The following is a 22,918-nucleotide window of genomic DNA, read 5'->3' as shown; positions in this document are numbered from 1 at the left end:
AACTATTAGTATGCTATAGAATGGCTAATTCAAGCCAACTTTTCAATTGGTCTTCATTATTTCCTTTTTGTAGTTTTTAAATAGCTTCTTCTGACTCTTTCTGACTTTCGAATGGGGTTACTGCCAGGCCCTGTCCTATAAATATATCAAGCTCTCGTTGAAACCACTCCCTGGTTGATCAGGTTATTTGAACCCTAACAACCGGACAACTGCTAAAATTCTAAACTGGAGAGTGGCTGAACAAAAAGTAAATTAATTAAAACAAAAGAAGACCAATTGCAAATTGTCTAGGTAAATAGACTGTGCAAATAAAAAATGTTTATAATGTAGTTAGTTAGCCAAAAATGTAATGTATAAAGGCTGGAGTGACTGGATGTCTAGCATAATAGCCAGAACACTACTTCCTGCTTTGCAGCTGTTTTGGTTTCCACTGATTAGTTAGCAGGCTGTAACCAATCAGAGAGGGCCACATGGGTCATAACTGCTGCTTTTGAATCTGAGCTGAGCAGTGCAAACTCACTGAACATTTATGTCCCATGTTGTCCCCCTTCAAGTCGCTGACTAACTCAGAGTTAAAGAGCTGAAAAGCAGGAAGTAGTGTTCTGTTCTGTTATGTTAGACATCCAGTCACTCCAGCCTTTATAGATTACATGTTTGGCTAACTAACTATATTAGAATTTTTTTTTTTCTATTAACCCAGTTTTTATTTTTACACTGAACTGTTCCTTTAAAGGATACAACATTCCAAACATGGACATGCCTAATGCACATTGCAGCTCTGCCTACTGTCTTCCACATCTCTTTACATAAAAGAGAACACTCCATGGCTAAATAAAATTTATAAAAATAAAAAAATGTGTAAAATGGAAGTGAGGCTCATCTGGCCAAATGAGCTGCAAGCTCTTTAACTGACTGGGGACTGGGAATACACTCACACTAGTGTTGGTGTCCAGAACTCTGGGTGTTTTTGATGATGTAAATGTACATGTTTAGTCTGTATTCTACAAAGCCTAGGCTGCAAGCTTCTCTGGTGCTTATTTTGCAGTAACAGTGAGCAAGCTATACAATTATAGTGAACCTGAAAGGCTATGTATGCCTCCATGGATGTTCTATTCATAAACCTCACCTTTGTTCTCCTCTGCTCTGGGCTGTGGGCTTTTCTTTTTGATACTGTATGTGAACAGCCTGCTTTGTTTAATATTTTCCTATTTCCTATATTTTCCTAATTCTCCTAATTCTTCTTTTTGTTAATTGCACTCTCAGAGTTCCAAAAGCCTATAATAAATACAGAAAAAAAATATAACAGCAAGTGTGCGAGACATGCTGTACTTCATGTTAATTCCCAGTGAGCGCATCAAGATGACACCACACAGTCCAGCATTCTCCACATTTCTCTCACGCATTATATGTGTTCTTGGCACTTGGTTTTTGTAATGCTTCTCACTCGGTACTTTTAAGACCAGCTGAGTTTGTTTGCACTCATGATTTAGAAGAAACAGCTTCTGGGCAAAAGCTGTCACAGTCTTCATCGAGAAAACAAGTTTTATAGTCTAAACTGTTTTGTTTGTGTTTTTCAACAAAACAAAAGGCAGTCCCTAAAGTTATAACAATAGCATACAGTACAGGGTGTCTTTCAGCTGAGCAGTTAGGATTGATGCATTCACTATTGTATGGTACTAAAAGATACTGGGTCCCATGGAAAGTCATTTTAGGGCCTCCATAAACTTTGGAAACAAGGCATTTTTCATTAAAAGACACTGAAATTTCTGTCAATGCTCCACTGGAGCCTCAAACCTCTTGGGTTCCGGAGCAGTCACAGGGTCTGCTTCCTATGCAGATTGTATAGATGCCAGCCAAGGGTGTTACACTACATCTGTCACTATTACTTCTTATTAGCAACGTTTAATCTTATTTATACAGATTGGCCAATGTACATACAGTAATTTTCCCTACCACTTACGGTGTGAATTACTGGTTACATATGCATGTGAATATTGGCATGATTTCTTTCTGACTTCAATACAAAAAAACAGCTCTAAAATAAAAACATACCTCTGTTACATGGTTCACGTACGGGATCCGTTACCTGGAAACCCGTTATTCAGAAAGCTCTTAATTACAGGAAGGCAATCTCCCATAGACTGCATTTTAATCAAATAATTCAAACATTTAAACTGAATTTCCTTGTTTCTCTGTGTGTTGTACTTCATCCAAACTAAAATATAAATCTTTATTGGAGTCAAAACAATCCTGTTGGGTTTATTTATTCGGGTTTAAATTCATTTAAGGTTACCTTGATGTATGGTGATCCAAATTACAGAAATACCTCTTATCCAGAAAACCCCAGATCTCGAGAATTCTTTATATCTTAATAAACGTTCCAAACCTTTAGTTTACAATGTAATAGACGGTAAGACCTTGTGTGCATGGCCCTCCAATCTGGATTTTATTTTGCAATTAATAGTTTGTTATAAATTATTGTAAAGCACTGTGCAACTTGCTGACACTATATAGAAACATAATGATGATGACAATAAGATGTTATATTTATGAACTTGGTTTCTTACATGATATGGACAGAATGATATGGTACCCTAATATTCCAAAAACCTTTTTAATTGGTTAATATATAAACAATATTAATATTGCACTGGTGCCATTTCTGTGCTAAGCTTCACAAGGTTAATCTATTCTTATGGAGTTAACTGCCTCTGATTTTTGGATGCTGCCTGTATTCCAAGATCAGATAATAGGATTCCGCCCCTGCTTTGCGGCTTCAGTTATTTTTGGAATTCTCATGTCGGCTATCCTTTTTGGATTGTTTTCTGCCTGCAAAACAAAGGGAGGGTTCTATAACTGGACTGAAATTTGTACCTGTTATGGAATTAATTAATTGTATCCTGCTTTGGAATTCCTCATTATCCCTATCTTGACAACTTTTATATTTTATGTCAGTATGTTGGACACTAAAAGCAGCCAGATGTTTAATGGAATGTTTAATGGAATGCTGGCGAGTGCCACCATCAAACCTAGGATCAATAGGTTTTAGTGCTCACTCAGTATTGTAGTATTAGGGAGGGTTTTGTTAATAATGTTTCCAGGAAAATTGGGACTAAATTCTTGCATTTTTTTTTAACAGTGAAGACATGTGTGGTGCTCTTAGGGAGAAAGCAAGGCTGGTGTACATTACAGGCTAAGCTTACTTACTGTAAGAAGATGATGGTTCATTCTGACCAGTGTTTGTGCTACATGTTCACCAGGTTCTTTCACCTTCTTTTATATAGTGACATTTTGCAGAGGTGCTTAAAATATTCCAAAATGTGAGCAATTGCTGATGGTCTGAGGATTTAGGGAATGATAAAGTGTTAATGACATCAGTTTAAGACACTGTACTTCCAGAAAACAGAACAACACAAGGGGCTTTAGCATTCCACCCATTCTTCATACAGAATGTAACTGTTAGGCCTTAATCAGCTGGATGCTGCAGGAACTCTATGGCTTTCTGTATTTTCTAGAAGAGCATGTTTGAATATGTGACATGTACAAGACAGTATGTATCTGGAGCACACCTGGTTCCTGGTTAGGTAGGGTTTCTGTTCCACAGTAACATGGGACAAATCTGACTTACCTATAGCAACCAACCCAATGAAGCTGGACGGATGGAAACTAACCACTGATTGGTTGCTGGACTTTCTAAGTGTTACTGCATAGCTCCTAGTGAGCATTGCTTTAAACAAAGACAAAATCTACATGTCTTGAACTTTTTATAACCTGGTTTGAGGGCTAAAAGTTGTATTTTCCTTGGGATGGCCCAGAGGTCTCCAGCAGATTCCAAAAGCTCATCTTTCATCAAAGAGCTTTATATTACATTTGTATTGAAGAAGCAGTAAGTTGCTTGAGTGTGTGTGCGTGTCTGTGTGTATATAATGTAAAGAATGACATAGGGGCACAGTTTGGGGCCCATTCGGGTCAGACCTCTGTCTGGAACTACTGCTGAGCAAGCTGAGAATTTCATTATAACTGTGAGACAGCTCACTAAGGATCAGAAAGTCCCTTTATACTTGGGGGGATGCTTAGCCCTGACCTCCCAGCACATTACTGAAAATGAAAACAGATTTGGGGGAATTGCCTTATGAGAAGATTATCTTTCACTGACCCGCCTGCCTGCCACACACACTACAACATCAACACATCAAATGTCCATAAGGGCCTCTTGGAAAGCTGGCATTAAACAGTGATTATCAAAGAGGAAGCGTTCTAATGTCATTTATAACAGAAAAGTTATGAGTCACTAGCAAGAGCGTGTGAGAATAACGCTGTAATGAGCTAAGATAAGCAGCAGAGATGTGAGAACTGCTTTGGGTAAGAAAAGTTCTTTGCAAAATTTATGATTTATTATGTATTGTAAAATTAATCAACCGGGCATAAGAAGCAAAGCATTATTTGGCTTTCTTGCTTGCAGCGCATGCTATAATTCACTAAAATATGATAGTGGACAGTTCCTTTGAGAATCTAACCAGGGGTGTAACCATAAAGTGTAACTAAAAACTGCAATTACTTATAGGAAAAAGGCTGGCATGCATGAAACAGCTTTGCAAAAGAAATACTTTGCTAGGCGCATCCCTGAATGCACACACCAAACTAGTACATGCATAAGCATAAGAGCTTGGAGAAGCCAGAGGGATAATACCCTCTCCTCCCCCCAAAAAATTCCCCTATACCAATTTTAGTTGTGGTGGAACTCAGTGCTCATTCCAGTGTGTCACTGGGTCCCACTGGCTCAGAGGCTAATCTCCAGCCTCACCCCCCAGAAAGAGCTTCAGCAGAGTGATATGGACCTTTACACTTTATAGAGAACTATAAATTCTGTATGGAAACATATAGACATCATTTATAACCCAAATTATAAATGACTTATTGGTACACTATATATATTACATATATATATATATATATATAAATATATATATATATATATATATATATATATATATATATATATCCCTTTTTACATCTATCACCTTCAGCCACCATTTTGTGATGGTCTATGTGTCACTCACTGGTCACCTGACAGGAAATAATGCAGGTTATTGCAGGGAAAAGTGTGGGAGTAAAATACGGTTCTGTGCATTCATTGGTTGGTGCAACTTAGCAAGTGTGTGTGCCCTTGGTTTGTGTGTAAGCACAGTGCCTCATACATGCCAGTGGGACTTTAGTATTCTCAGACAGGATACAACTCATTCATAGGCTTTCTGGGGTTTCTCCAAGTAAATGGCATTGTTTGGATCATTATGGACACTTGAGTAGGCATTACTGCCAACTGCCTGTGTGAAAACTTAGTAGGCAATCCAGAAAAATCAAAACATTGTGTGCTGGGATGGATTTGAAATGGTTGAAAACATTTTGACTGAGAAATATAAAATATACAATTAAAAAATATAAAATATCACAATATTACTTTCAATATATTCAGACACTTTACCCCTTCATTTTATCAGACTAGGAAGGTTGCAGCTTAAAGTTTGTTTGGGGAGGCTGCCAAAAGAAGGTTTATATATATATATATATATATATATATATATATATATATATATATATATATATATATATATATATATATATATATATATATATATATATATATATATAAAGCAGTTTGTCTAAATTCTTCATTATTCTCTATGACATTTGGAGGCATATTTATTAATGTGTTCACCTTGCCTAACTGTACCAAAGTTTGGGTAAATAATCAGGTGACATCATGTTTTTACTTGAAATTGTAACTGCGCCATTACAATGGTAATGTGCCACAATTAATACTTTGCATTGCTATGACAAAGTATTTCACTATATAAAACGATTTCAAGGGATGTTTATGGGCAGAAACACACAGTCTGATTCGGGGAGATTAGTCGCCCAGCAACATAGTTACATAGTTACATAGTTAAATTGGGTTGAAAAAAGACAAATTCCATCAAGTTCAACCCCTCCAAATAAAAACCCAGAATCCATACACACACCCCTCCCTACTTTTAATTAAATTCTATATACCCATACCTATACTAACTATAGAGCTTAGTATCACAATAGCCTTTGATATTATGTCTGTCCAAAAAATCATCCAAGTCATTCTTAAAGGCATTAACTGAATCAGCCATCACAACATCACCCGGCAGTGCATTCCACAACCTCACTGTCCTGACTGTGAAGAACCCCCTACGTTGCTTCAAATGAAAGTTCTTTTCTTCTAGTCTAATATCCTCTTCTTCGGGGCGACTAGTCTCCCTGAACTGCCACCCGACGGCTAGAATGTAAATCGCTGGTGGGATGGCAATCAGTGTGCTTTGTTCTCTGAAGTCACCCGAAGTTGCCTCACAACTCACGACTTTGGAAAATAAATCGATCTGAGTGCCATCCCGCCAGCGATTTAGATTCTAGCCGGCGGGAGGCAGTTCAGGGAGATTAGTTGGCCGAAGAAGAGGCGATTTATCGCCAGGCAACTAAACCTCCCCAAATCTGAGCGTGTGCCTCTGCCCTAAAGAGGAGGTAGAATGAGCAAGAGACCTGCTGATAGGATATTTCATGTACAACCTGCCTCCCAATAGGTTATTAAGTGTTAAATAGAATAGACAGAGACTCCTGCTTCCCAGCTGATAGGAGGTTAAAGGCGCTTATCATAATACGCTAGAGTCCTAGAGTTAAGCAAATGTTTTGATTAGATTTTTTGGTTCAAGATAAGTCTTTGATAAATAGCTCCCTTTGAATGCACAGAACTAAAGACTGCTGGCTTGGCACAACATCTTTGGGGTCCCATTATTGTGACCCTGAGACAGAGAACAATTCTAGCGTGCTTGTGCAAACAGCCTGTGCACTTCCTTAGCAGCATCTTTCCCACACGCTGGCCAGAAACACAGGAAGGGCTGAGAGAATCTAGGTGGAAATGCAAGAGCCTTCAGCAGCAATTTGAAAACAGTTCCAGCATTTCCTCCCAATGAAGCTGGCACTAACCACCCAGAGGGTAACACAGGGAAATGTATCATGTGTCATCCAGCATTCTGAGGTCTGAGAGTTAGATAAAATCTTCTGAGAACCAATGCTATCATTATTTGAGGTATTAATAACTGCACTTTGTATCATTTCAACCGGTGGAAAATATCGCTAATATTTTTTTCTAAAAAAAAATAAAATAAACTGTAATAGAAAACTGGCAGATAAAGAAATAAAAATAATAAAAGCCTATGGGCTATGAGCAAACTCATCAAAGTTGATGGATGTCACTACTTTCAGTAATGAGCAAAAGCCCTACTGTCTAGCGATGCCAATGGAGTGGCTGCAAATATTTTAAAATAATACTTTAATCTGTGGCAATGGAAGGATGAGACATGACATTATCATTATTATCATAGCCTATTTCTATAAAACCAACATATTCTACAGTACTTTACAGATATTATACACCAATCACATTTGTCCCTGCCCCAGCGGAGCTTACAATCTAAGGTCTCTATCACTTTCACACACAGTAGGGCCAATTTTATCAGGAGCCAGTTGACCAGTGAATAATGTGTCTATGACCCAAGAGTACTGGACCACTTTTCCTGTTCATCCCAATAAATTCAAAAATTCACATTTTTATCAAATAATTTGCTTTCAAGGTGTAACAGTTTTGTTGTGGAAATAAGTAGCAAATATGTTAGATCGAAAAAGGCAATGGAATAAATGATGACATTTTTGCCTCCAGCAGTTGTATCCAAAGAGAAAGTGAAGAAACTCCACCGAATCCCTCTTTTCAGGAGATGGTTTGCAGCAAAAATATTTCACATTTCATGCAGCCACCAGCTTTCTTAGACCTAGTTGTAGCTGGAGAGATGCAGGTTGGATTATTAATAAATGGGCCACACACCAGGTCCTGCCACAATTGAGCACAGCAAATGAAGTTGAAGTAAACGTCTGCTCTCTGACTGGCTGCCTCAGTCTAATTCCCATTGGAAATCACATAAAAGCCACTACTATGCATAAGGCCTTATAATGCCAAACCACAGCTGGTTGACAAACAGAAAAACTTATATCTCTAACAACTACTACAAAACACTGGCGCCTCCAGGCAAAAGTCTGCATAACTTCTAACACTGATTTTTTTTCATTTCCTTCTGTGTTTCTGCCCAAGTATAAATTAGTTCAGTTAAACATTCTCGGCAATAATGATTTAATACACTGCCCTGTGCTGCTCCAGCTTTCAGTTGACTGCTGCCACTTTATGCCACTGTATGTAGGAATAATTCCAGCTAATAGCTTAGAAGCCCATTGGCATCTAAAGGGTTATAAACGTAGGTTTACTGAAAAATGTTCTCAGGCAAGCTCTGAAGTATTAGCAATAGCAGCCTCAGAAGTTGTTTGCTGGGAGTGGAGTCACGCATACCTATTGGACTTTAATTGGAGCAATGTCAGTGCAAGTTTAAGAAATCTATTAGCTTTCCAGTTATTTGGAAAATAATCTGCTGTGAGGCCCAGCAACCTATGGCACTGGCTAGACCTAGAATATTACCATAATACCCCCATGCCAATAGATTCCAAAGTCTGGTTCAGTATAAAAGTCCACATGGGGCAGAGCTTCTCTGAATAGGCTGTCTGTACAGTCTGTATTTTCCCATAACGTGTAGAACTGGTGTTTTCCCATAGGACAGTGCCAAGAGCTTACCCGAGGAATGAACTTACATGCTCTGCAGCTGGCTTCTGCCCATTAAGCCTGTGGCAGTTGGCGGAGCTGGAAGAGTAGCCCTTGTAGAACAAGCCTGTACAGCCAGTTTGGGGTTGAGGTTCTATATGCTTCTAGGTGAATGTACATAACACACACACAGACATATGAATATTTAAAGGGATTAGAAACATAAGGAAGCTTCTGTTCTACTAAATAATTGCTGTTTATTAATTTACATAAGTAGAGCAAAAAAGAAAACAGGAATTGAAGAGTGGAATTTTGGCAGTCTGCTAAAGCTAATAACTAGTTCCTCAGCCTCCCACCCCACCCCTACCAACCCACCCTTTACAGGGCCATGCATGCATAGATTTGGTAGGACAGTATAGTCATCTGGGCATGTAATAATAAAAAAATGGTACCTGTTGATGGGCTTTGATGGGAACTGGTACAAACTCTCCAAAACTTACTGCATTCCCTCCTTGGAACCACCTTCCTCTCACTGTGTTTTAATCTAGTAATCAGCAGGTACCCTAGAAATGGCTTTCCATTATCCAGAAACCCTTTGTCCAGAAAACTCCAAATTATGGGAAGGCCATCTCCCATAGACTTCATTGTAATCAAATTAAAAATTTTAAAAACTAATTTTTTACCGTGTGTATAATAAATAATAATGCACCCCCTATTTTGACATAAAGGGGTATTAAAAGTTACTAGGACTTTCTTAACTCCCTTACAGTTACTTCCACCCTAGCTACCCCCTTGCTAGCTGGTTCTCTCTCTTCTTCCTGCTTCCCTTTTCCACTCACCCACTTGCCAGGATTCCTGGATGTCGGACCTTCTTTCCTCTCTGTATTTCTTCCTAGCCCCCTTTATACTTCTTCACCTGCTAATATTAACAATTTACAGTAGAGATTAAAAAAGTAGAAAACGACTTATTTCTCATGACTTGCTTATTAATACAGTTGCAAGCTTTACAACACAGGGCATAGTAATATTATACCATTATAGTACTATGGATGTCAATAATGGAACAATAATCTTATAGGACTACACTTCCTTCATAAAAAAAATCTGAATTACAGATGGCAGGAGCAATATTCTGATCTGTACTGACATCTAACCCTCTACATGTGGGTGTCACATGAATTAAGTTCTAAGCTTACTGCTTACAAAGGAACTTCCTCAACTAATTGTATTGTGCAACCTAAATACACACCTACAGAGACCATTTTGGAGGTGCATGTTCCAGACAGACTGTAATTAACGTCAGGGATCATTCACTTTGGCAACTTTTGTTCAACTCGAAAACTGTCCGTGGCTACAATTTGCTGCTCCAAGTGACCGTGATTCACAGGACAACATAGAAACAGCGCTACAGGAGTTATTAATCCATCTCTACACAGATCAACATTGGAATATGCTTAAACTAATAATGTAGGAAGGGTTCACAGTGCTGATTTGTTGCAAATAGTTGCAGCTATAGATTTTGTCAGTAATTTTTGCGCCAGCAAATGTTGAATCTGCAGCACTGACCATACTACTATATAGGGCTTTTACTCTGTCCTTATGCAGGTGGTGATTTCATTGAGACCCTACTCAACATACACTGTCCCTGACTTAAGAGAAGAGATATGTAGACCGGTGTCTCCATCGGAGAAGCTGCCTTCATATTCCATCAACCCTTTCTTGGATTGTTACAAATGCAGCTGGGCAGTAAGACCCATTTAACAGTGTAAAACTGCTTATTAAAATGAAAGTAAATTGCAACAGCGTTTAGAAGGTTTACTTTAATTCTGTTGATACACAGACCAACTGGGTGGTCCCAATAGGTCTTTTTTTTTATATTCACAGCAACCTTACCAAAGTTGCTGAAAATCTGATTATCCAATGATGCCATATAAAGACCACGACTGTAGGGCTCTGACCTTCTTAGCCATAGCTAAACATAGCTCACTGGTATAATTCAGTTATCTTAGTCTGGCCAGGTATCATGGTAATGTGATATTTCCCCCAGCTCCCATCATTACATTTAAAGGGTAACTAAATGTACAACAAAGTGCATAGGAATGATTTGGCCTCTTTCATGTTATCGGTCAGCAACTGCCCGCTAGTGCCATGAACTGAATGCAGAATTACAAATGTCATTGGCTGTAAGCCACAAGAAGGAACTATATATCCATACAGAGTCAAATTGACTACAGCCCGCACACAAATGTATATCATCCTTTGCGATCCCATTAATATAAAAAAGGAATGCAGTTTTTTAAATAGCCAGAATATTTAGCAAATAGTATTTCAAATGGTCCCTTACTGGTTTAGTGGCTTAGTCATACCGAAGAACTGTTAATGATGTCTGTTAAAATCCCAGAAGACAGTAAACACTTTAAAATATGTGTAATCCATGCCAGCAATGAATTAGTAAGCTAACGGAAGCCAAGAGTCTCTCTCTAAATTGTTTGCAACTCCAAGAATGTTGCATTTTCCATGGGAAATATCCTGCAAAATTAAGGTAGGCTTAAAGGGGTGGTTCACCTTTAAATTAACTTTATGTATGTTATAGAATGGCTAATTCTAAGCAGTTTTTCAACTGGCCTTCATTATTTATTTTTTATAGTTTTTGAATTATTTGCATTTTTCTTCTGACCCTTTCCAGCTTTCAAATGGGGGTCACTGACCCCATCTAAAAACAAATGCTCTGTAAGGCAACGTATTGATATTGTTACTTTTTATTTATTCATTTTTCTATTCTGGCGTCTCTTGTTCATATTCCAGCCTCATATTCAAATCAAGGCATGGTTGCTAGGGTAATTTGGACCCTATCAACCAGATTGCTGAAATTGCAAACTGACAGCGCAGATGAATAAAAAGTTAAATAACTCAAAAAACCACACATAATAAAAAATGAAAACCAATTGCAAATTGTCTCAGAATATCACTCTCTACATCGTACTAAAAGTTAACTCAAAGATGAACGGCCCCTTTAATAAACTTTTGAATTACCAATTCACTTGCATAAGGATTATTTAGGATGATTCAGCTGTAATTTACAGTATATATATGGCTAAATCCAATTTAATATGAGCCATTCCAAAATAATCCCCTTTTTCAGAAAATCCACAAGGAAATGTCTGGCACACATTACTGCAACACAATGACTTATAATAAAAAGCACCGCCATATTAAATCCTCTACATAAAACAGGTAAAAGAGTTACTGTAAATTTAGGGTAATGCATGATGGCAATGTGATAATATAGCTTTTTTTTAATATGGGATAGAACACTGTAATAGTCTCACATTCAGTCTATCTATAATGTGCATTTTACAAGTTCCATGGTCCTGTTTGCTCTGTTTTAGCTAAGCTTACTTCTACCTTTCTTGGCTAAATCAAACACCTTTCCAGGCAGGGGGTGCAGTGAGTGTACAATCATGCTTCCCCAATGGCCACTTACAAAAAGTGATTATATGCATGCGAGACATTTGTGCCCTTTAAAGTCACTGATTTTTTAAGTTGCAAACTATGCCCAGCAGCTCCAGTTTAGGAGAGGTAGTTCAGTTCCCTGTCCCTTATCTGTTTGGGTGTGACCCCGGATTTGCACAGATTTGCACAGATCTTATTCTTAGGCATCAGCAGATGCACCTGTGCTCCAGTCTGCTCCAGCCCGCACACAGCGCACTATCACACTTAGGGGGTTGGAGCGCCACCTGGAGTTGTTTATAAAAACAGCTGCCAGTTCTGGTCCCCCCACCCCTCACTCCTGCTGCAGTAATTGGAAACATATCCAGAGAACACAAAACTTTTCCAGCTAAGCAAATGAAAATATGGCATAGCTGAAATAGCTCAATCTATAAAGGAAAACAAACAGGGTGACGTGATATTGTGGAACAAATAGGTCATGTCAGGGCTACTATGCTGCAGAGTGGGCACTACTGTACATTATCCCAGACAAGTCCAGTGTAAGTAAAGTGTATAATGTTAGGAGCTGATATTCCATTATAATACACAAAAGCCATGAATATCTTGTAAATTATATCCTTATAAACGGTGAGTTCTGATGTCATCAGTTATAAACGGTGAGTTCTGATGTCATTTCTGTCACATGACTCTGAAATTTGTGTATTATAATAAATAAAGTACCCCCAGTTGCAAAATATGAGGATATTAGAAGTTACCTCGAAGTTCCATGACCTGTATAAAAACACTCGGCCTTCGGCCTCGTGTTTTTAAATGGTCATGAAACTTCTCGGTAACTTATAATATCCTTATATTTTACAAGAGGGGGTACTTTATTCACTATATCTTTATGAACAAGAGCAAGTTATAAACCAGTTATATATCATCCAGCAAAACTCATTCGGCAATTCTGCTTTTAAGAGAGTGAATACAAGTGATAGGCTAGCCCAGGGCATAGGTAAAAGCTGCTCTCAAGCAGTGTCGGAATGGGACACCAGGGTCCCACCAAAAAACTTAGACCAGGGGCCCACTCTCAGTACTATTATTATTATTCTCCTCATTCAACCTCTATTCTCCTAGTCTCTATTCTTTACATACTATAATATATTATTCCATCTATTTAGCCTCTTAAAGAAATAGGAAATGGCCATGAAATAGGTCAAATCTTTAGCAGCACAAGGGCCCCCTGACACCTGGGCCCACCGGGAGTTTTCCTAGTATCCCAGTGGGCCAGTCCGACACTGCTCACAAGTGACTCAGAGCTCCCAGCTCCCATCAATAATTACGTGTCCTTATACATTCATAGGACTCGGCAGACAGAAAAAGAGAGAGATGGATGGACAGGGTGAAGAAAGATGGACAAACTGGCAAATAGAGTGATTATAAACTAACATGGTATAAAGACATAGTACACATGCACAGACAGACACAGACTAAATGTAATAGAAGTATATTAAATAGATGATTGATAGATGGAATATAAAGGATATATGAGAGAGAGAGAGAGAGAGAGAGAGAGAGAGAGAGATGGATATATATAAATATACATTTAGTTAATAGACAGATGTATGATAAATAGATAGATATATGGATAGATGATAGATAAATAGATAGACAGATATAGATGATAGATAGATAGATAGATAGATAGATAGATAGATAGATAGATAGATAGATAGATAGATGATAGATAGATAGATAGATAGATAGATAGATAGATAGATAGATAGATAGATAGATAGCGAGCCAGATGAAAGACAATAATTGATGATATAGATAGACTGATAGACATCCATAGATCCATATGGACAGGATAAACAGAATGATCATTTCAGAGATAAAAAAGAGATATAGACAGATGATAGACAAATAGATGATAGAGAGAGAGAGTGAGAGAGAGAGAGAGAGAGAGAGAGAAAGAGAGAGAGAGAGAGAGATGATAGATAGACAGACAGATAGATAATTAGAACGAGAGAGAAACAGCTATAGGCCATAGTCAGATAGTGAAAAGTGAAGGAGGACAATATTGCACTGAATATTAAGGCAGTGCCAAGGCACAGTAGCAAGCGCAACTTCTGCACTGCTCATATGAAGTCGTGTAACTGATTGACTCCAAGCCATCATGTAAAACCACAAATACAGATATACTTGTACAGCTAATGACAGCGTTTATTCGTTCCAAAGCAGCGCAGGAGATGGGGATACACTGTAACAGCTGTGTGACATGTCCTCCTTCCGAACATTAGCTCCGAGCCACTTAGCGCAGCCTTCCTGTATTATATATATATAAATAATGTATATATGTGTGTGTGTATTACATCATGGCACCAGGCATCTCCCAGCACTTGCCGACTTTCATACTGTATCTCTTAACTTTCTCTTATAGCCAAGGAAAAGTCCCTACACCAATAACGGCCCAACCATCAGTAATCTGAGAATTGAGTGAACCTTTTCTCTCCCAAAAATCACAGCAGCCCCCTTATCTTTAGCCAAGACCTGCCTGACACCTACAAAACCACCTGCAGCGCTTGGCAGCCTATTCACGTGTATAGCGGTGGGTATGTACAGTGTCGGCGCTAATGAGAGCGGCACCTTACCTGTAGCGCACAGGAGCCCTCGCAGCAGGAGCAGCAGCAGCAGAGACAAGCTGGGCGAGTAGTGGCGGCACATGATGGCTCAGGGGTGAGCGAGAAGCAATGAAGTAAGGGTCCCAAGGCAATGACTGCTTCTTACACTTTATCCAAAATCTTATTGTAGCTCCTCGGTTTTGGATGGTGTCCTTGGCTGATGAAACAACGTGTGCATAATAATAATGATAATAATGAGGTGAGGGATCTCGAGCTCAGGCTGCAGAAGCGACAGCGCCGGTTCCACAATCACACGTTGCACCGACTGCAGGTGCTCGGCCGATCTGGGTCACACACTTCTCTCTGCCCCCCACCCGCCTCAGCTCAGACAACTGTCTCCCCCTCCCAGTACAGCTGAGAGCACCCTGCTCTGCTTCTTCTCCCTCCTCACTGTCCCACTTAGCGCCAGAGGCCAGGGGATATCCCCTGTGTCAGACACTGAGTCAGAGGCAGCGCTGCTCTTGCTTCTGGGATGTTTGCTGGAAGTCCGATTCTTTATACAGGAACCTCAGAGGAAGGAGATACGTCAGAAGCCGCCAGGAGCCATGTCTTTAAGGCACACTTCCCTGACTGTAGCCGCTTGGCAGCATTAACACAGTGAAAGAGACTGAGGGCTGCCCTTTCCTCCCTCTGAGAGATGGATCCCTGACAGACAGGTAGAGATTTCAGGGCTTTACTGAAAATTACCTAAGGAGTCCTTTTCCCTGCAGAGGAGCTCTCTATACACATGCCTAGTAATAAACTAGTCCCTATCTTTGTACAAAGCCCAGAAATAGCAGACAACTCCTGTTTCCAAGAGGTTCTGCAGCAGCACTGGTTTATGAAGCAGACTGTGTGATGATTTGAGGATTCTCCTAGTAAACAAGTCACTTGGTCACACCTCCACCCAGACAGACATGCTGTACATGGGAAACCTTGACCTAAATACAGATTGTTATATAGGGAACACAGTGTATCTCTGTCGTGAAATATATCGTGAATAAAGCTATTGTAAAATATAAGGATATTATAAGTCGCATTAAAAGCCGAAGGCCGATTGCTTTTATACAGGTCACGGAACTCCGAGGTGACTTCTAATATCCTCATATTATACAACAAGGGGTACTTTATTTATTATAATACACAAGCTTTAGTGAGTCATGTGACAAAAATGACATCACTACTCACCGTTTATAACTGATTACATCACTGCTCATCATTTATAAGGATATAACTCACAAGATATTCATGGCTTCTGTGTAATAAAGGGAGATTAGAAGTCGCAGAACAATGCCCTCCCATCACCCTACTCCGCTAGTAATATTGTACAGCAAGCGGGCAGCACCGGGGCACAGTGTATGGGTTCCCTCAGGCATTTTTTTTTTTGGCTCCTGGTGAACAGCAGTGTCGGATTGGCCCACAGGGATACCAGGAAAACTCCCGGTGGGCCCAGGTGCTGCTAAACATTTGGCCTATTTCATGGCCTTTCCCTATTTCTTTGAGAACAAAGAGGCTAAATAGATGGAATAATAGATTATAGTATGTAAAGAATAGAGACTAGGAGCATAGAGGTTGATTGAGGAGAAGAAGAATAATAGTACTGAGAGTGGGCCCCTGGTCTAAGGTTTTTGGGTGGGCCCCTGGTGTCCCAGTAAGGGACCTTAGACTGTAAGCTCTGCTGGTGCAGGGACGACTAGGAAGGACGTAGCATCTCTGTAAAGTGCTGCCATGTATGTTATCATTATAGAATGATACTTTATTATGTAATATATATTATATATATTTTTTTTATACTACAAAGCTTCTATGAGTCATGTGATACAAGTGACATTACTGGAGCAGCGATTATAATTGATGACATAACTAAGCACCGTTCATAAGTATGTGTTTTACAGGTTATTCAAGACTCTTGTTTATTATATATATGTGTGTGTGTGTATACATGGTTGGTTTATACGTGTGACCTGTAGGGTGTTGCTGCAGCTGTAAGCAGCCATTACAAGGGGGCAAATGCAGGCCATACACTTTACACTGGGTACAATGAATCCATCAGGTAGAAACATACAATATTGTTCATGAAGCAGAAAACTGATAGTTAAAGGTTTACATAAGACACACACGTGTAGATACTGCACTAACTTGTACGACAAAGTTACTTAGATTTAGGCAATAAGGCACTTGTAGTTATATCCAAAAGCTGATCTCATGGACTGGTACATTTGCATTTAAATATACAGGTTTCTTAAAAAAAAAAATGATGCTGTTGTGTTAGCAATGATATATTCCTTTAGTGCAGGTTTCTGCTGTCGTTGGCCATAGCCTTATAGTGGGAGGCCAGGATGTTCTGTGCCTATAAGCAACACATTATGCATCTATAAAGACATCTTTAGCTTGAAATATATCACTTTTTTCCTCAAGTTATTTTTGTATTAAGCAGAAGAGCTTGCTTTTTGGCTCAGAGTGAACATTTTCTCACAGAAGTCCACAGATTTTCCCGTAAGAACAAGGGATCATTGATGACTGCACTCACAGCTGAAATAGTGCACAAATGGATGCACTTGTTGCCATTTATTAAAGTTACTTGTGTCCAATCCTGCTTTTTGCACTTCTGCAGAGTTGTGCTTGGTGTCACCTCATTCATACTGCCTCCTGTTGTGAAATGGGTGTGAGTGTCCTATTGATTCTAGGGTATCCTGCAGCTACCATCATCTTGAAAGTGATGGTAGGTCCAAGGTTCCCACAGTGGTCCATAGGTGCAGTATACCAGTATACTCAGTGGCGGACTGAGGGGTCTGGGGCCCACTTGGGCTGCCACCTCAGGGGCCCCCCCACACGCGCCAGGCCCCTCAGCCAAGTCATTGAGATCCTCCGCATACTGATTATGCAATGCTCCCCACATATATTTTAATTTATGGCCAAGGAGGCAGCAGATGAGGAGCAGGTCTGGGTCCGAGTTTTTTCCCCAGTGTCCCGTCGACCCAGTTCGACCGCGAGTATACTTAAAGCCTAAAGCATAATGTGCCGGTATCATTTTGAATCTGAGCTCCAGAAATGATACAGTTCCCCTATTAAAATTTTAAGACACATAACCCCCTCCTAGCTGCAGTGCTGGTATTGTGGGGAAAATGCTACTTTGTGGGTAAAAAAATGGAGACTTGTGTCCAAAACTGCACTGTGCACACTGCACTTGCCTTCATAAATGAACCTTATAGAGTCTTAACAAGTCACATGGTATCAATGTGCAACTGCACTTCCTTTAAGTCTCTATACAAATGGGCTTTTGGAGGCATGATGAAACTATGATATATTCCCAGAGGGGAATGCTGGTTGAAATTGGAGTGCTGCTATCTTTATAATTTGGACACTACATGCAAGGGCCAAACTGTGCTGTATCTGCCCAGTATGCAGTATAAATGTATGAGGAGGAAGCAATTTCTGTGTTTTCTGATAAGCAAATGATGAAGAAGAGACCCAAACCATTGTCTTGCAATGGCCACAAGATGGTTCATGTGCAGACACTGGGACCAGCAATGGTCAAGCCTCTATTTGTCTCCTGCACATTTATTTAAAGGGCTCCCATTTGACCCCTTTATTAGTGAAAGGCTATTTTTTTTTTCATCTATGACTTTTTTTTCTAATAGATGCTTTATAGCAGGCATGTCCAAAGTGTGGCCCGGGGGCCAAATGCGGCCCGTCTTCAAATTTACACCGGCCCTCAGCCTCCATCATGAAATTAATAATGATGTGGCCCACCAAGACAGTGCAAAGGAATCGCCTAGCCGTAATATTTGGGCCCAATTGATTTGAAATGATTTGCCACATGGTCTATACTGCTGCCTGTGTTCTGAAGGTGTTGGCAAAAGACACGTACTGGCACGTAGAGATGCGCTGTTTTCGCATACTTCTTTAGGGTTGAAGGTGTCAATAGACGTACTGACGTGCCAGTACAGTAAACTACATGCCAGTACGTGTCTATTGCTAACACCTTCAGCACAAAGGCAGCAGTATAGACCAAGTGGCAGATCATTTCACTAATGTGCCCAAATATTACTGCTATGCGATTCCTTGTTTACATGAGTTAAATAATGTTAATGGTTCAAAGAATGCCAGGCTGAATGGTCGGCCCCCACACATTTTCACCTCACCAAATCTGGCCCTCATTGCAAAAAGTTTGGACACCCCTGCTTTATAGAGTTGACGCACTTAATTGCAATTCAAATATTATTGATGTTGCCTGTCTTTATTGTACTTAACATTTGCTCCTATGTGGGGAAATGTTTCCCATAGGTTGCAACACACGATGCACCTGCTTGTGATCTCTGAAATGATAATGAACTTTGAAATGGAATTTATATATTCAATGAAGCATTAAGGGAGAATTAACCCCCCCCCCCCTAAAAAGTGGCTAGAAATGCTGTACTTTATATACAGCTCAGAATTTCAGTAGCCCTGTAAAAGCAATGGTCCTTTTTTTTAAAATTTGTCCATAGCAGCTTCCCATCTTCTGATTTGTTCTTCTGATCTTGTATGTGCCAGTGACACTGCACATGCTCAGTGTGCTCTGGGCTGCTGTTGAGAAGCTTCCTTTAGAGATAGTGGGAAATCATCAAAACATTAGGTTACACCTATAATAGCAGTTCATGCTACAGGGCAGATGCAGGCTGAACTGGTTTTCGTTCTGTCACATAGTATAAATCTGAATCATAGGCTTTAAAATGAGGGGGGTGCCCCCTAGAAAGTTTATCCCAATTTAGAATTTAGACTGATTGCAGGAAAAGTTGTCCACACCCCTTTAACTGCCTCACCCTGACACAATGATCGCCCAAGCATCTGAATTAATCACAAATTGGCCTTGCATTAGGAAATGTATATTGTTTATATATTGTGCTTAACTCAGATTACAAATAGCTATCTATATAACATGAAGGAACCAAGAGAAGACAAAAAGATAGGGAGCTACCAGTGCCATCTCTGCCGATGCAGATCTTTATTGCTAAAGGGCTTTCAAGGCTTTCTGGCTGTTACTGGAGTCTCTAGCCTAAGTCTTTGCAGAGGTTTAGTTCTCCTTTAACCACACATGGCTTTTTAATAGCAAGAAACAATATATATATAAAATTAATTAGTATTTACCTAAAGAAAGTGGGTGAATAGGAATAGCCATCTTGGCCTCAATTTATGCTATTAAGAGATCCTTTTATGACCCTGTTTGAAATGACCAATTATCCTTTATTGGTGCTAATGGCCCTTATAGGGGTTGTTCACCTTCAAACAACTATGGGGCAAATTCACTAACCTCCAGAAATTTGCCAGCGAAGGCTTCGTTCACATCGCCATACTTCGCCACATGTAAATTCGCCAGGACAATGTTAATTCACTAAAAAGTTGCGTCCAGGGCGCCGTATGATGGCGAAGTTTTGCTAGCGTTAATTCGGCAAGCAAAGGGAAAGTTTCGCTAGTGTTGGCTAATTTGCATACGGCGGGAAGTTAAATTTCAATGGACGTATATGTTGCAGCAAATACATTACACTACACAAGCCCAGGGAACCTTAATAAAAGAAAATAGAGTTGTTATATTGCCCTACACATGTTCCCAGTGTATAGTTTATGTGCCATATGTGAGGAAATGTTGAGGGGAAGCCAGGTACCCTAAAAAAATTTTACGATCTTACAGCCTATCACCCTGAAAAACTGAAAAGTCGCCAGCGTTTTTTGGAACTTTGAAAAATTTTCAAAAATTTTTTTGAGGAACTCCTATCTACTCTATTGCACTTCGCCTTCTGATGTGCCAAAGGCAAGTCTGGCGGTAACGGTAAAATCCGCATCTTAGTGAATTCGCGTAGTTACGTCCATTAGCCAGAGCGAAAATTCGCCTGGTGTTAGAGTGCGAAGTCGTGCTACAATCTTTCTGCTTCGCTAGCGAATTTACGCCAGCGTTAGTCACTTTGCCCTTTAGTAAATTTGCCCCTATATGTTTTGTGATAGATCACTAGAAAAATTACTTTTTTCCAATTACTTTTTATTTTCTATGTGTCACTGTTTTTCTAATATTGAAGTGTAGAGTGTCTTTTTTCACCTTCTAAAGCAGCTCTGGGATGGGGGGTCGCTGACCCTGTAAACTGTTCTAAGTGGATACATTTAGTTGATACATTTCTTATCTTTGTCCCTGCTGAGCCAAATCTCTGAGTTTCATTACAGGCAGCTGTTGGAATTGATACAATAGTTGCCAATACTCCAGAGATGCTGCTGAGAAATGTAAACTAAATGTAACAGTTTAGAGTCTTCACCTGAATTACTGAGCTGCCAGACTCAAATCACCACAGACAGGAACATTCAACTTTACACTTAGATTTGGGAAAAACAGTAAAAAAAATAAAATAATGGAAAGTCATTGAAAAAAGTCTTTATTTCTGTGGAACAATCTGAAAACAACTGAACTGAAAAAAGTGTTTGGAAGGTGAACAACCCCTTTGAAGAAAATGTATTTCACCAATTCCTAAATTCTAACTGGGGAGTTAATAACATTGGTGTCAGAATATATATATTTAGTAGCAGTACCAACCATACCCTGCTTAAGGTAGGGTTGGAAATTACCCAAACAACTAGATAATATCCTTATTTTTTACAATGGGTACAGTTTTCCCTATATTAACCATCATTTATTCAAGGCCCTTTCATCCTGCTGTGCCTATCGGAGCTGACTGTGTTAACATTTAAATTGTGAACATGCTACTGCTTTGATTCGTTACGGGGTTTTATAGCCCTGCCAACTGCAGACTTGGTTACACCCAAAAGGGATTTTACAGTATGTTTTCTGTTAAAACACTGAAAAAGTGCCTGTTAGATTGAGCCCATTGAATCACAAAAGCAGCAAAACGAACCCATTGTTTCTCCTGACTTTCCCCAATAAAAATGTTAACAGCTAAAAATGTTAACAGCTCCTTTTATTAATATTTAATTGTCTGGTAACTCCTAGGGGTTCATTATCCAGAAACCAGTTATTCAGAAACTCCAAATTACGGAAAGTTTGTCTCCATCCCATAGACTCCATTTTATCCAAATAGTGCAAATTTTGGAAAAATGACTTGCTTTTTTCTCTGTAATAATAAAAAAGTAGCTTGTACTTGATCCTGAATAAGATATAATTAATCCTTATTGGAAGCAAAACCGGCCTATTGGGTTTATTTAAAGTTTACTTGACTTTCTAGTTGACTTAAGGTATGAAATCCAACTTCCAGAACAATCCATTATTGGGAAAACCCAAGGTCCCGGGCATTCTGGATAACAGGTTCCATACCTTTACCTTAAAATTTACTTTTGGTACTGTGCAATGTGCATTCACAGTGATGTAATAGGGGGCTCCCGGTAGACCACATCTGCAGATTACCTAGCTGCCACCATCAGTAAGTTGACAGCTCCAACAGTATGGTCAAAATCGGTCAAATAGCCAGACCATACTTGGGCATGCAGAGGAAAAACCATATGATAAATTATTAATAAAGCCGCTTAAACACAAAAAAAGACCATATTAACGTTTCTTGGAATAGGTCCATTACATACTAAAATGTTATTTTAAAGTAAAATCCCATTTATTCATACAGATATAATAAATCAGCCTTCCTTTGATGCCCGTGAAGCCCATTAATATCATGAGTGTTTCATTTTTATTCCCGCAAAAAATGATGTCATTTCATCAGAAATCAAGATGGCAACTCCTTGATCTTAAAGTCAGGTACAAGAAAATAAACTGAAGGAAGAATGCATCAAAGTGAGTGCTATTTTCTAATGAGAACTGCCGTGCAAGCTTTGAAGACTACTCAAATTTCTGCTTTGGAGACCTAGGCTGTCCTAGTTGGGAATCCTGCTTCAATATAAAGGAACTGCTTTTTTGGGGGTTGCTAATTATGTGACCTTCTTCCTGGAGCTCAATTGGTTAACTGAATCTTAGGATTTTATTTATAAATCATCTGAGCAGTGCTGTACTGAATAGTATTGGCATCCAATGTAATAGTACTTGGCCCATTGCCCTGCCTGAACGCCCCAAACTGTCTCTTTCTACAACTTGCTAATACAATTTTGCCGAGTATTTTTCCTTTCTTTGCCCAGAAACAAATTCTTCACTGATGAAGTAGAGAGGAAATTTTATCAACATTTTAGTTAAAAA

The 22,918-nt window shown here is 39.4% G+C and overlaps 1 protein-coding gene across 2 annotated transcripts in view; it reads right to left on the bottom strand.

The window, feature by feature from the left end:
- kdrl.L (kinase insert domain receptor like L homeolog) overlaps positions 1 to 15,440 on the bottom strand; it is a 126,115-nt gene extending 110,675 nt beyond the window's left edge. The window contains exon 1 of one of the 2 annotated variants that reach the window (XM_041572715.1): positions 14,749 to 15,440. In XM_041572715.1, the coding sequence (XP_041428649.1) occupies positions 14,749 to 14,821 (73 nt within the window). In that variant the 5' untranslated portion in view covers positions 14,822 to 15,440. The remainder of the gene's footprint in view (positions 1 to 14,748) is intronic. The other variant, XM_018229801.2, reaches the window with a different exon arrangement.
- Between the last annotated feature and the right edge of the window lie 7,478 nt (positions 15,441 to 22,918).

This window comes from Xenopus laevis, chromosome 8L, assembly GCF_017654675.1.
Source record: "Xenopus laevis strain J_2021 chromosome 8L, Xenopus_laevis_v10.1, whole genome shotgun sequence".
NCBI lineage: Eukaryota > Metazoa > Chordata > Amphibia > Anura > Pipidae > Xenopus > Xenopus laevis.
Note: the sequence above shows the minus strand (reverse complement) of the source record. Positions and strands in the feature narration are given on the sequence as shown.